The 14,515-nt window shown below is 45.4% G+C and overlaps 1 protein-coding gene across 1 annotated transcript in view; it reads left to right on the top strand.

The window, feature by feature from the left end:
* T265_10212 (hypothetical protein) overlaps nucleotides 1–11,222 on the top strand; it is a gene marked incomplete at both ends in the record, with an annotated part of 46,022 nt that extends 34,800 nt beyond the window's left edge. Inside the window, one exon of the mRNA XM_009176519.1 lies at nucleotides 11,043–11,222. Within this exon, the coding sequence (XP_009174783.1) occupies nucleotides 11,043–11,222 (180 nt within the window). The remainder of the gene's footprint in view (nucleotides 1–11,042) is intronic.
* Nucleotides 11,223–14,515: the final 3,293 nt, after the last annotated feature.

The following is a 14,515-nucleotide window of genomic DNA, read 5'->3' as shown; positions in this document are numbered from 1 at the left end:
TTTTCGCAAGGTGTTTTCATCCCAGCTGAGACTGAATAGTCCATCACACACAAGCGCTGTTTAGAGCATACGAATATAACACAATACAATGTCACATCGGTCCTTACGATTCGCGCTCCTCACTTGAAAACATCTTGGTCAATGAGAGATTTGGTATCATTTGTTGTTTCCACATAAGATCATTGCATCTGTTGAACAGTCCTCATTTGTTTTCCCTCTATTTTAGCAAACGTTCATACATAACGAAACAAATGTAACGTCAAGAGAAGCGGCTTACGTTTGAAATCAGTCTCGACACACAAGGGAATGATACACAATGAGGAGTCACTTGTTTAAAAGCCGGGCGCCACCTTTCAAATCTCCTTGTGGCTCTCCGTAGATAGTTCACATGTTTTGTACAGTTATTCGACCATATGCAAAAGCAGAGCTCAGACGTTGGAAGCGGCAAGATAGCTTAAGGTTTATGAGATGAACGTTCAAGACATTAGCTTGCTTACGAGGCCATGAATAGATATTTGGTTTTCCAGGCGCAAGTACTTAAGGACACAGTTTGCTTGAGCAGAACAAATCACGATATCTGCAAAGATCAGTGGCTGGCATCTATCCAAGCAAGTAAGTGTATTAACTTCGGTTAAAAACGACACTGACAACTTTTGCAGTCATGGAAAAATAGTGGAATTTTAGGGAGAGTTTATTAGTTGAGACAGTCCAGTGCCCTCCATTAGTTGGGAAAGTTTGGAACTGACTGAGAAGTCATCTTGCAGAAGGGCTTGGTAACGTTTTGCTTTTGACACAGAAGCCTCATCAGTCCAAGTGAGCAAGCTGGCCAGGTTTTGAGGCAGACAGAACCAATCAGAAAACCTCTTCACACTAGTACTCTGTGTCAGTGTTGATTGTCAGTTGAACGGTCTTGTCGATTAGTGTGGTTGCCTAAATGTTACGGATGATGGGTTGGGGGAATTTCAAATTATTTTTTATCGAGTTTGGTTCCCTACTATTTTGGGTTCAGTTGATGATTCACCTCGAGTGCCGCTGGTAGATTTCATTGGTCTGTGTGGGTTTGCAGGTGCTGCAGCTTAGTTGGTCAGAGGTGGAAGAGTAGGTGAGATTGTGCGCAATTGAAATCTGTTACTTTCGGATAATCGCACACCACCACATGTCATCTAGACTGATATAAAACCATTCTTCACACGTTCACTGGTTTTACGCATTCTATTCTATAAACACTGAGATGCTTGGCGGTCTCCGTCACATAGGCCATCAGTCTCTGTGGCGTGAACCGTAGACCACACCTCAACACTTCGACGTTTTCTAGATATATTTTATGTGTCCGCGTCCACTGCATGTAACGCTCGATACTCATCTGCTTTTTTACTTTTCTCCCGTAGTTTCTGATTTTGATGTGAAGTTCCTTGGCCGTCTATCCTGTATAGACCCTAATTCGGCCTTTAAATTTAAATTTGCATACACAGTCCCTGATCCTGTTCACCGAGAAGTGATCCTTCAGTTGCACCGGTGCAGAATGCGGTTTCACCTTTGGAAAGCGAATTTCATGCTAGTCGTGTTTTAAGTCCTTTGAGTGACTACTGATATTCCCGGTTTATATGAGACAACAGCGGCCTCAATACATTCCCTGTTCTGATTCGCCACCAGTACCAACATCCTTCGCAACTGACGCCTAGTCAAGCTAGATGGATGTCCACTACCTCAAAGTTTGTTTTTAATTAAATTTGGGCCGCTGTTCGATCAAATTCTTCAGAACAAAGGATCCTCACACGGCTAAATATTGATGGGGCAATACTTGCGAATACCGACTTCGGATGGTACACGGCTAAATATTGATGAGACAATACTTGCGAATACCGACTTCGGATGGACAAACGAGTAGTTCGAAATTACACCAATGTCAGTTGGCTTGTCATACACTGCGATCTTTATTTCCCCCGACCTTATGTGTCATGCGGTCTAAGAAGGGAGGTGTGGCCGAAGTTGACTCTACCTCCGTAATGAAGTGGATGTTTGTATTCAAATCATTCAGATAGCCATAATATTCGCTTAACTTATCTCGTTTCATCACGACGAAAGTGTCATCCACCTAACGTTAGAACACCTCGGGTGGGTACAAATATCCGGCTTTAGCTTTCCGTTCAAAATCTTCCGTAAAAATTTGCCAAGACTGGGGATATTGATGATATAGTTGCTAGACATTCTTCTTGAGTGCATACCATAGAGTTAAAAATGAAGCGGGTGAGATTTAGACATGCTTTTGTCGGGTAAAAAATTGTTTGAAAACAGACACGAGGCAATCTTCCACGAAACCTGTCAACTTAATTTACACTCAACCCTGTTTTGAGTGTAAAATAAAGGGTACGCAGGGTTGAAAATCTGTTTAGCGCATGCCCACTGCACAAGGAAGTTACACCAGATGTTACCAAGATTTTAGACTCTCCTAAATTTCTTTTGGTCAGGTTCTGAGAACAGGATATCAAATTCACCCCCAATGGATGTGTGTAGGGACCAAATTTGGAACTTCAGCAAACCTATCGTTGTCCTCTGGCACCCCCCGTTTTCAAGAGACAGAGTGGTTTGGTGAGTACAAACTGGTATCCGGACAAAACCAGGTACATCAAATTAGGAAGCGCGCAAGCTTACATTGGACGCAGCAAAGCGTAAAAGAACTAAAAATCGCAGATATCTCGGAATTGGCAACCAGAAACTTATTTTCTGAATGCATCATCGATAACAAACTTCCTTCCTAATGTTCAGCCCAATTCGACTTTCCGTGCGTACTTCCAAGAAATTCTCCAAATAAATTCTGTTAGAGGACCCAGTTCATGGATTTATATTGACAGTTCTTTGTATACTAATAAAATACCGCAATACTGATGCACTACAAATGTCTCACAAAACATTGCCAGGGCCAAGCTTGTATATGATTATGTACACGCTCAGTTGGAGTGCATCGATGGCACGGAAGCTCACAAGACCAGTAACCAATAGAGCGAAACAATACAGGACGCGGCTGACTGTCTTTTGTCGTAGCTGGTCAAAGAGAAATGAGTTACAAAGGTATTTTGCTTGATTTTGATCGGCTTCAGCTTCCTTCCGGATAAGGGGAAAAGATGGTGTAGAGGAAACTTCCCGTTCTCTATGGGTAGCACAAGAACATCGGCAGCATTGTCGGAGATTTTGCCAGGCTTGAAGTGAAGGGCTCAACTCTAAACTTAGACGCCAAAGGCAGACCTTCAAACTCTAGAAGATTTCAAATATCCTAAAGTTGACTGGGAGCTCAACTGCAGTTTAAAGTTTTTAAGGTAAACATTTATAAACAGCATCATTTGGTAACCTCCTCTAACACGCCATCTAACCAACAAAACTGCACCTAAAACTAGTACTAAATATTCTTAATTTATTATTTGCGAACACGGAGGTCACTTTTGTTATCCCGTACACTTGAATCGTATGAGCGCGAAGTTCATTTTAAGGGATACCCCAAGTTTGTCAACCTAAACTCGCGAAGAAATACTTGGATTACGGATTTGAAAGAACATAAACAATTTGAGGCCATGATTCACGGAATCACGGTTTGGTACACAGGATCAAGACATTCAACCAATTTCTTCAGGTCGGTTTTGTTCTTTTCGTTTAGCAACTTCCATTTACCTGAAAGGTAAAAGCGGAAAAAGGGTGTAGCACTGCTGGTTTTTTGGAATGAACATCGTGTCAGCCTCGTGAACTATCTGGACAACGGTCTTGTACAACTCTCTTATTGAAGCTGGAAGAAGGATTAAGATGAATGTGCGTTCCTGAAAAGTCTGCAAGGCAGAAGTTTCGAATCCACGTTTGAGGTTAGGATTTCTGACTCAGCAACAGATAAAATCAAAGGTAAGCACACAGTGGTCACTATGTCTCAATGCGGCGTTAGGTAACACTTGATCGACGAAGTGTCCTTTGTTGGTGATGGCTAAACCTAGGGGATGGTTGTTGGGCTGCGTGGTATCTGGTGGGTGCGGTGACATTTTGAGTCCAAGCGCTCTGCTGAACGACTTTGATCAGCGCCGCTACAAAGTGTGTACTTAGTCCGGTGCATTAGAGCTCCATCCAGGAGGCCTTGAGGGTAATAAAACCACCTACCAACAACAAATGTTGAAGTGGTAGCTGAAGGGGAGTTGCTCAAGGAATTGTCTGAAGAATTGGTCATTTCCTGGAGGACTCGAGGGGCAATGGTAGACTGCGCCAGAAAAAGATTCAGTCCTGCGCAGCTCAATTTGGATCCACAGTGCATCGCGGAAAGATGCATAAGTGCAGGAGGTTAATCGGGATGAGCAGGACCGCATATAAATATAAAATAGCCCCACCAGCCCTCCAGCGTCTCAGGTTAGCTCAAAAAACAGCGTAGCCGTTCATCGAGATATCCGCGTCAGAGGCATCTGTTATGAGCCAGGTTTCTGTACGCATGATTGCACATAAAAAATACTTGAGTTTGATATTGTATTACGAAAGAAAAAATTGTGGAAACCGCTCGAGATACTCATATCTGGGTAGAAAAGGCGTCAGAGAAACCTAACCGCTCAGTGGACACACCTCGCTGATTATGGGAAAGCCAAAAGATATTAGGTGAAGTAAAGGATGTTGAAGATGTTGGCCGCAATACTCTTTGTGTGAAGACTGAAAGGCGGGAGTTACAGAGGTACGATGGAGGTCTCAAAATACACTAATTTGAATACCAATTCGATTTTCACAGGGAGAGCAAGTTAAATCCTAAATGAATTTCTCATTTAACCGAATGTGTTGCACCAGATGGCCTAATTTTTTGCTTGGAACTATACGCAAGTATCGCAGTGAATCGCATACCGGTGAATTGCCATTGGCCGTTCTGTGGTTTTCAGACACGGTCAAGGCAGATTGGCAGCGCACGATTTTAGGATAATGGAGGATCATCACTGGCCATTTCATACACAGCTAGAGCCCCACACTCTTCAGTGGTCATAAATAACAGCCTAGCAGTTATGATAAGCAACAGACCTAAGCGATAACATAAGGCGATGAGCAACAGACTTAGGCGATAACATTGGTGATAAATTAGACGATAACATTCCTCCGACGACCTATGACTTTCTTCCAAAGAAATAAAAATCCCTTATGTCGTAGGAAATTTATCACCAGAGTAGTACATGCAAATTTTTTGGCAACACTGCACTTTTTTCTGGATATTCGTGCACCTGAAAGTAGAGACAATTTTAACATAGGTGGTGGCACCCTTATGCGCAGTCATCCGAACACTTCAAATGTTTCACCTGATACAAGACAAGCTTCGCTAGTAGCGTTGTTTTGTCAATATTCTGTGATCGAGGTCAACACCAGGGAACTAGGGCGGATCCAAAAGTTATTTGTTTTGCCCCTGGATTAAAGTTGTATCAAAAATTATACAATACCATATCCGATTTTAACAGCATGCGGTCGGAATATTCCAACTACCCGCGGAACTTTCCACTCAGAACACCCCATTTTTTCGAAGAAATCATATTCGTTTTGGTTCTAGTCATTGGTCGCCCATCAGACACGAAAAACTTCGATGCCATTAAATACCGGCCATACCCACTCTTTAAGTCCTTTCTTCCGGTCTAGTTAGTCGCTGAAGCGCACCTTCGCTTGTCTTCATCACAATCGAGGACCCCCTAAACAAGCCATTTACTTAGACCACAAAAACACATGATCAGAAGGATACAAAATAATTCCTCAAAATCCATGCTGAACTCCGGTTCACCCTTAGTCCACTAAGATCCATCGCTGGAATTTTTATGACCTCATATGCTCCTGAATATGACACCGAAACTGAGATTTCACGTCTCCCGTGACCACAGCCAGACCATTGTACGTTTAGCCGGTTCTGTAATCATAGCTAAGTTTTATTACGTTCAAACAGGATAGGAACCTTCGGCAATCTTGTTGATCCTTATGGCAATTTATACAATGTTCTACGGGTGTTCAAATCACCCTGATGACAAATGGCTTCAAAGTGTCTCAGCCTCAAACTTTTAGACTCTAATAAGCGATTCTGCTCCCGAGATAACACCCGAAGATCAGGCCTCAAAATACCGACTCACTGCCGTTTCTCCTTGATTCAAGTAAGTCAAAACGAGATGATATTGTGGATGAAACAATTAGCTTGGAGCCAGTGATCAACCGCTTGGTGTTGGAGGGAGTTTTCACCCTATCAGTGGGCGCTGACATGGTCCTTCTGGCTACCGAACAAGACCTTGTACTGCAGTGACATCACGGTCATTGGATACGTACATGCACACAAAGTGGAGTTTGACTTTTTCTCGACCTGTGTGACGATTCGTCAATAACTGACAGATGCCTTTTATTTTCAGAACACGTTATTATTCCAAAATTGCGAGGAACATCCTTTCTCAGCCAGTCTCTTAAAGGGCACGGAAAGAAGGTCCTTGCGAGGAATCACGTCTACATTCCTAAGGTAGTCCCTAAGGACGAGCAGGTTCTCAAATTCCGCTTACAGTGCGGTGATAAACCGAAACCGCAAGATACTGTCAGTTGGTTCACAACATCGGTACGCGCGGTGCTTTGTAAAGAGTAGACTGTGACCCACATCCGCTCACCACTTTTTCATCCACAGTCAACCAGCCGGGCAGAACTCTTCGTTGGAACCTCGAAGCGTGTAATTCATATGTTTAGACGTAAGGGAATGACAAGAGAGGAGTGAAGAAGGTTTACGCTAACACCTGAAAGTAAACTAAAGCTTAATTTTCTTCAAGGAATGTTATTACCAGCTGTGCTGTTCTGACGAAGGTTTCCACCACGGCATGACGAATTCCGGACACAAAAAAGCCAACAGAGTTACTGCAGGGGAACGATTCAATCAGCATCACGGCACTACCACTCAGTGCAGGCCAGGATAGCATATACAGCGGCAGAGGTTCTTGGCGGTTTTCAAGACATCCCTTCGACATGCAGCAATATGTTCTACAGGATTCAGTTTGACACAGAAAGGTGGGTTCACTCCACGAACCTAATCCCGTCAGCAAGTGCGTAGATCCTGGTCCATGACCTAGAGTTGCCTCTAAACCCTTGGTCCTGGCGACGCTAAAAAATCCATCCACCACCTTGTTGGAGGCCCAGCCAGCGCATGCACTACTCCCATGCGTCAAAGAGATTAGATGCATGAGCAGATGAGGCAACTAGGTATGAGTCCTCAACAACGTAGCCACGTCAAAAAAGCTTCAGTTGTGAAGTTATGGCCGGAATCCTGCACCAAAACTGCATTTCCAGTTGGGTGGAGTCTGCCCGCTCCGCATCTTGTTGGCTGGGAGAGCGGGCCGCTTGTTTGTATAACATCGGGACGAGCTCTGATAAGCCAAAAAGCTCTGATAGCCAAAAGTGTAGACCCAACAACAAATCGTTCTTCAGTATTCATTAAGTGTTGGCTGCTAGTGGCGCGTCCACAAGTAGTCCGAACTTGCGTGATGTTTCCGCCGCATGCGCTGGCAATACGACTCGTTATACAGGTTTGTGACATCTTTTGGACATTTACTACGCCGTACCGTTTCCTTTGCTAGGGTGTTGTCTCTTTAGCACACATGCATTTCGTCTCCGATCATTTTGTGGCAAATTTATGGGTAAATTCGGTAAGCCTAAAGGCAGGTTGCATTTCTGCAAACGTTGTGCATGCGAGGCGTAAAACTGCTTGCCCTGTGCCTGCAATCGTTGCGCAGTGGAACGCCCGCAGGCAATTATGCGTTTGCCATAACACAGGGGACATGACGGAATGTAGTCAGATTTTCGAAGGCCCTGTGGTGTATGAAGGCAATTCGGCTCATCGACTTTGGTCTGTCCCCACAACCCACAAGGGATTGAGGATGTCGTAGACCAGTTGTTCGTGGAGATTGAGCCTTACAGTCTTACTGTGACCTGATATACCCGTCCCTTGATATTCAGGGATCTACCAACACCTATGTCTCAAACTAAAAAACCAGACCTGAGTCTAAACGATTCGTGCAATATCCCCATCCGACACACTACAATTGGGACTAATACAACGTCCGCAACTTTAAGCACCTGTCCTTGGATTGTAGATGCATCTTCAGTGACCGCGTGTCAAGTGACACGATCTTACAATTCGCGAGTGGAAAGTTCATGCCATAGGACAAATAAGTTTAGTCAGTTCGTTCAGAAAGCACTGCAATTTCCCCTAGAAAATGAGAATGATATTAACTGCACATTCCAGATCACCAATGTTTTCTGAAGCGGGTATTTGAACATCAAGCTTTTGAGGATTAGCGTTCATCTCATCAGTAATGTAGAGAGTGTGCATCTTTGATGGACGCCGCTTTTCGTCTAGGTAATTCCCTTTTGGTTACGGTATCTAATAGGAGTGCTCTTTTGGAAGTCAACTCTGTCGTCAGTTCTTCCCAACCGTCTGGGGCGGTCCCCTGCAACTATAAGGGAGTGGATATATCAGATAAGCGGTGGCTAAGGACTTCACCACTGACCTGGATTCATGTGAGAATGTCACGTGAGCCAAGATATCGTTGAAACATATACAGCCATCAGCCTCCAACACCATAGGGCTTCGATGTTCAGCATCAAGCTAGAAAGCCAAAATGAGCAACTGCAGGTCGCCGTGAGACCTGTTCCGCAGAGCCGTTGGCACAGCGATCAAGGCATCTTTTATTGAAGATAGTTTTGATCATTGGCGGTTACCGTGGATCAGTCGCACGAATCAACTGAAATAATCTCTGGGCTTTTGAGCGGCTTTCACTTCCTCAACTCTCCTTGCCCACTAGGTCTTAAGGTCGGCGGTTGCGTTCTACGAATGGCCCGTTCTGCCCAATACTTGCTGTTTGAGGGGATCTGGTGGCACTGTACCTCAGATAGAAATCCATACATTGTGCGATAATTCAGCTATCTCGCCAGAGTATGAATTGTTTGTGGCGGTGGAACAGTTTAAAGGTAGTTCAGAAGGCGGCTTATTTTAACTTCGGGATAGACCGATCCATCATTTTCTGAACTATTTGACTAGGTGACAATAGAAGTCGAAGAAGAAAGCAACTCCGGACAAGCGCCTGATCAGAATTCACGTATTGGTCTGAAATGAGCTATGTGTGTCGGCGTTGTGATAGAGTCGCGTTTGTAGCAGGCACGCTGTATAAGGGCGCTCTGTGGCCAGACGGCTTTGGTTATTTGGAGTTAGAATTCCATTGGAAGAGCCTATGGTCAAACTTCAAAACAACCCCAAGTTTATCAGCTATAAACCATGCACCATAGGTACATCGGTTGCAGTTTGGATCACCGGAAGGTGACAGACCGTGGAACATAGGGCCAAGCCCTGGAGACGATGGCACGCTTGGTGAGTATGGGAACTGAGTAGTTGTTCACTGAAGGCAAAAGCTTTGATGCACGAGCGCCACTAACTGAGCGATTGGGCGATTTCTGCCGGTCTCGTTAACCATCAATGAGCTGAATCAGAGTTCTTCATTCGAAGAGGCGGCAGCCGTCGACTCGACTAGGCTTCCATGTCGGTGTTCTTATCCTTCGTTGCCAGGTCATGCACTGTCTACATCTTGGTCGCTTACACTTAGTATACGGCTAACCAAAAAAGGCTCTTTGAGGCAGACGGTCTCCATGAATGTAGGGTGCATATCCCAACCGGTGTAAACAAGTAAGTGTGAGTAAATCATCGATCATAGGAGAGTTCCTTCATCCTAGGACCACCTGATGAACCCCAGTATTAATGATTTAATGTTCCTACTAGATATGAACATTACCATCAACAGAGCGACATTAATGCAGCACTGACCTATAAACAACGATTTATTTTAGAGCATTTTCGTGAAGAACAGAAGAAAAAGTAGAAGCGAGGGATTATGCGTCAGCCTACTACAAACAGTCCGGAGCGTCCAAAGCTCCAAATACACATTCACGCAATCGTGGTAAAAGCTGACAAAAATAACACCATTGATAAGAAATAAAAATTGTTCTAATGTAGCGCCCATTCAGGGAGATACCCCGGAAGCTTGTGAGCATGTGGTATGCCTTCTTTGTACTCTCAAACTTCCCAAACTGAGAGGTAATGAGGGGCCCCCAATTTTCCGTACAGAAAGTGCTATCCATCAGGCGTGCCCAGTTTATCCATTCTCATGCAGTTTCTTGGACGATGAGTCATTGATACGAATCGTCCGGAAACCAACTGCCACTGATGATCAGATATTAGGTCAACAGGACGGATGTGTCACGTGTTGTTTACGGACCAATTGGAAGTATGCCCTGATTGGCGAGAACGTCGGACAATCTGGATCGAGCATCTTTAGCCCAACGCTTCCCGGCCTCTCAGAAAGGTTTTGTGAATTCATGAACCATTCTATGTTGACCTCATAACAATCTCTCTTTCACTCCACGAAGGGGTGTCTGGAGATACCCTCCAGTTGATACACCATATTGGGCAAAACAGGAAGCCAAGAACCGACACGGAGCTCAAATACGTTCTAACGAAAGGTTAGGTTTTTCTAACTGGAATATATCGAGGATATCGTCTCGTGTTGTAAGACGACAAGAAGGCGAGGCTGTTTTTGGATTGACTGAACAAAGTTATCTTTTGCTGTGGTGTGCAATTTGCACCCAAAAGTGTAAACACATGCCGGTGGACTTGTGGCACTGAACGTGTCACTCAATCCTGAGGAAGTCACTCGAACCTGTGGGGCGTTTTGCGCATCTTGAACGTTGTATTGATTCTGACAGTTGGCGTCAATCCAAGAGTCTGCAGGGCTTTTTCAGACGTCTATGGCAGTATATCCCTGAATCTCAAGGGGCGTGTTTATCAGACTACAGAGCAAGCTTTTTTGTTGTATGGCTGTGAGACTTGGTCTGCTGGAGCAGCAGAACTGAGACGTCTTCAAGTGTTCCGCAGTCACTGTCTCAGGATGACTGATCGTGTAGGTTGGTATCGGGAATTACGTAGCGAGGCAATTATAAAGAAGGCTTTTGGTTGTGAAGCGAGGCCTTCCATTTTAGGATTTTTCCAGCACCAAAAGCTGCGTTGGTTAGGCCATATACTGCCAATGCCGTTTGCCGGAAAGCGGTTCTCCCTGGTCAAAATCAAAGTGGCAGATGCAGGCGAAGGGCAACCTTTGACTTGGCACACGGGTATGAAAGAGATAACGAAACATCTGCCTGCCGTTGGTGCTACTCGTCGTTCAGGATGAGAACTGCGTGATCTCCAATGCACCTGGTTGGAGATGTGGCTGCTAATCGATGTCAATGGTTTTTGTGTTGTCGGTTTCTATCAAGACTGCCTGAGTGAGTGACTGGAGGTGTAGGCACCCCAGGATGATTGTGATAAGGTAGCACCAAGTCCAATCTCTGTCCACCTTCATTCGTTTCTTCATCATGACTTCAAATAGATCACGGTTGTACAGCAGTGAAGAGTCAGTTCGGAACACTGATGTCATGACTTTTATGATGATGATGATTGCCGTAGACAGACATACTGACTTCATGTCGGCGCCATAGTCATCTGAGGTTGGCAAAGGCTGCCATATCCGAGAAATAAGGCCATATCCAGGCAGTCTAACGGGATGTATACAATTGCTAAAGCAAACAACTTTATCTACCACGCCGAGTGCCTCTTCTGTAGGCATAGGGTTTGAGTTTGATCCCAACCAGTTTTCTGGAGCGCCCTCACACCTGGCAGGTGTGAAGCACATGCCACACCTAGCGGCAGAATTATTTGGGTTGCTTAAATTGGTTTTCACCTTCGAAGGATCTGAATCAAAAAAGGCAATATCGTCCGCATGATCAACGCCTGGGTGGGAACGTCACTCGAGCCTTCTGACCCCCCGAAGCTTCGGAGGCAGACAAAAATTTTAAGCGGCACATCAGAAGCATAGTTAAATAGGAAAGGTGAGTGAGGGCAGCCTTGTATGATGCCACTGACATGGCGAACTCGGGCAAAAGCTGGCCGTTTGCCCGTACCGTCCACAGTTGTTCGCATGCAGACCCTCGATAAATGGATGGAAACTTGGAACGGACACATTTAATCTCCGGACACTACCAAAATTTCTGGCAATCGACAGCCACAAGCAGTCTTCAGATCGAGAAAGACGACCAACATGCGACATCTGAAAAAGTGGCGCGGTTCAAGAATTTGTTCCAAGGTGGTGATATGACCGATGAATCCTCGGTCCAGCTTGCTTCTGGTGAATCTCCGCATTTTTCGCATGTTCCAAGGGGTGATATGACCGATGAATCCTCGGTCCAGCTTGCTTCTGGTGAATCTCCGCATTTTTCGCATATTGTTTCTCTGATCGTTGGTCGGTTGATCAAAACAACTGTTGCTTTCAGTGAGGGCCTTCTCCATTTCTTGGGCCCCCAAAATCCACCAGCGGTCTCTGCCATTCTCCAGGCTCCTGCTTATCCGGTGTTTGAGGGATATGCATGCGCCATCATAGTCGCTCGTTGCTGGCATGGCCTTTCTGGCAGCAATGATATCTACTGATCTCGATGGTGTCCACTTTACTCTTGGTCAAGTTGGATTGCTCGGACAAACAGTTCTAAGCCTGAGCGCATAGCTCCCTTCACATGCGCCCATTTGACCCACAAGCAACCCTCGTCATCCGCATGATTGTCCGGTTCCAGTTGCTTTTAACCAGGTCAGCTTGAAACGCTCAAGCTACCTCGCCAAAGTGATAAACGGGACTGTTCTGTTGCACGCGTAATGCTGATGGAATGTTAAATGCTAATACGCCCCACACAATAGCAGGATCAAAGTCAGACTGCATTCAACCTTCCGTCAGCATGTAGCTGGAACAATTTTTCACCGCTGTCTGCGTGCTGACCACCTAACTGGGTCTGAGGTATCCCAATCCTGTCGAATTGTGCATTCGGATCTCCCGTAAACACGGCATCTGAGCCTCTGGTCCGTAGCAACAGGGCATACAAGATATCAAAGCTACAGTCGATTGGGGCCTTTCAAAAGCCACGAAGAACATACGTGGATCAACGTCCTGTTTGCGGGTCCCCTTCACGGGCGTCGCCAGACGAACCGCATATAGGTGACTATCGACGGGTATACAGACAAGAAAGGGAACTTATGTCCGGTGGCTTCGCAGTGGCCTCTAGATCGCCAGAGGTGCGCAGCCGGAAGTAAGTGAATAGTGATAGGGCAGTTTGCTCGATCACTGTACTTGCTTCTTGGATGCTTGTTTCTGATACACAGCACACATCAATGTCAGTTCGGTGTGACAGCTAGATGAACTTGGTCGCCATTCCTGGTGAGTGAGCCTAGAAGGAGTGTTATTAATTGCATTGGAAATGGAAAAGAGCAAGCGAAATAGGAAGAGTGGGAGTATGGCGCGTAACCTGCTTTCGCTTACCCACCCCGTTGTGTGCAGTACATACAGATGATGACATCACACAACGGCCAATGTTGCACGAGCATTTGAGTTGTAAAACGCATGGTTGTGTGCGTATTACCATGACCCTGAAACCTGGAGAAGGGGACGATTGGGGTCCTCAGCCAAAACCTCCGACCCAAAGCCCGACGGCGGGGCAGTGGTATTTGGAGTGAAATCCCCCTGCACTGCCGTTTTTAGGGAACAAGTTACCGCGCATATTCTGACCCGCAATCCGGAGCGCTAGGGCCGCAGGCTATTGACACACCCAAATTGAGTTCACCTAAACTATGGGGTTTTCGAAGTTGCTATTTTAATGGGGAGTTAGTCTAATCAATTTGCACCTTCCTGTTACATGTTGCGCGTAACATTTTGTTTAAGTGAGCAAAATTGAAATCGCACTTAGCATATTTTGGCGTTCTTCGGTGTTCCTGATGAATAAAATAACATCTTAAGAGTATTTGATGCAAATGCCACCCTATTGGATCAGTCGCAGCTGTTTGTTTGCTTTAGATACCTCAGATTTAACAAATGGGATATTTTTGTCCGACGAACCTGCTCACAACACATTTCCCCATGGATCTCATGTTCCATTAAATGCAATAAAGTTAGACACCAGCACAAACTTGCAGTGGCAGTGCGAGGAACATCTGTGGATGATCCCCTTTCCCAGATATGCATAACTAGCTTGCAGGTAAGACTGTTACGAGATAGCTGTGGGCGTCTTTCCTATTACAACTATGACATTCTATAGGTGATAACCACCATAAAGCGGTCACCACGATGACGGTAGCCGTTGTCACTCACCTCGACTACATATTGTAGCAGCGGTTGTCATCACCTGTCAAACTGCAATCACCGCCCAATTTGATAGAGCACTCCCGACTCCTACCCTTGATTGTACCCCCTCGACCACTCCCTCCATTACCCGAAACAATGAGCTGTCGCTCACCTCGACTACTTAGCGTAACTGCTATTCGCGTCGCAGATTATGAGGCCTCACATATGCACACCAACGTAATACAATGGCCAACGACGGCGCCCCATACTCATGACTCCACGCGTTGATAATGCGCCCGCGATGAATTTACGAAAACACCATTGGC

The sequence above is a fragment of the Opisthorchis viverrini genome, assembly GCF_000715545.1.
Source record: "Opisthorchis viverrini unplaced genomic scaffold opera_v5_342, whole genome shotgun sequence".
In the NCBI taxonomy this organism is placed as follows: domain Eukaryota; kingdom Metazoa; phylum Platyhelminthes; class Trematoda; order Opisthorchiida; family Opisthorchiidae; genus Opisthorchis; species Opisthorchis viverrini.
Note: the sequence above shows the minus strand (reverse complement) of the source record. Positions and strands in the feature narration are given on the sequence as shown.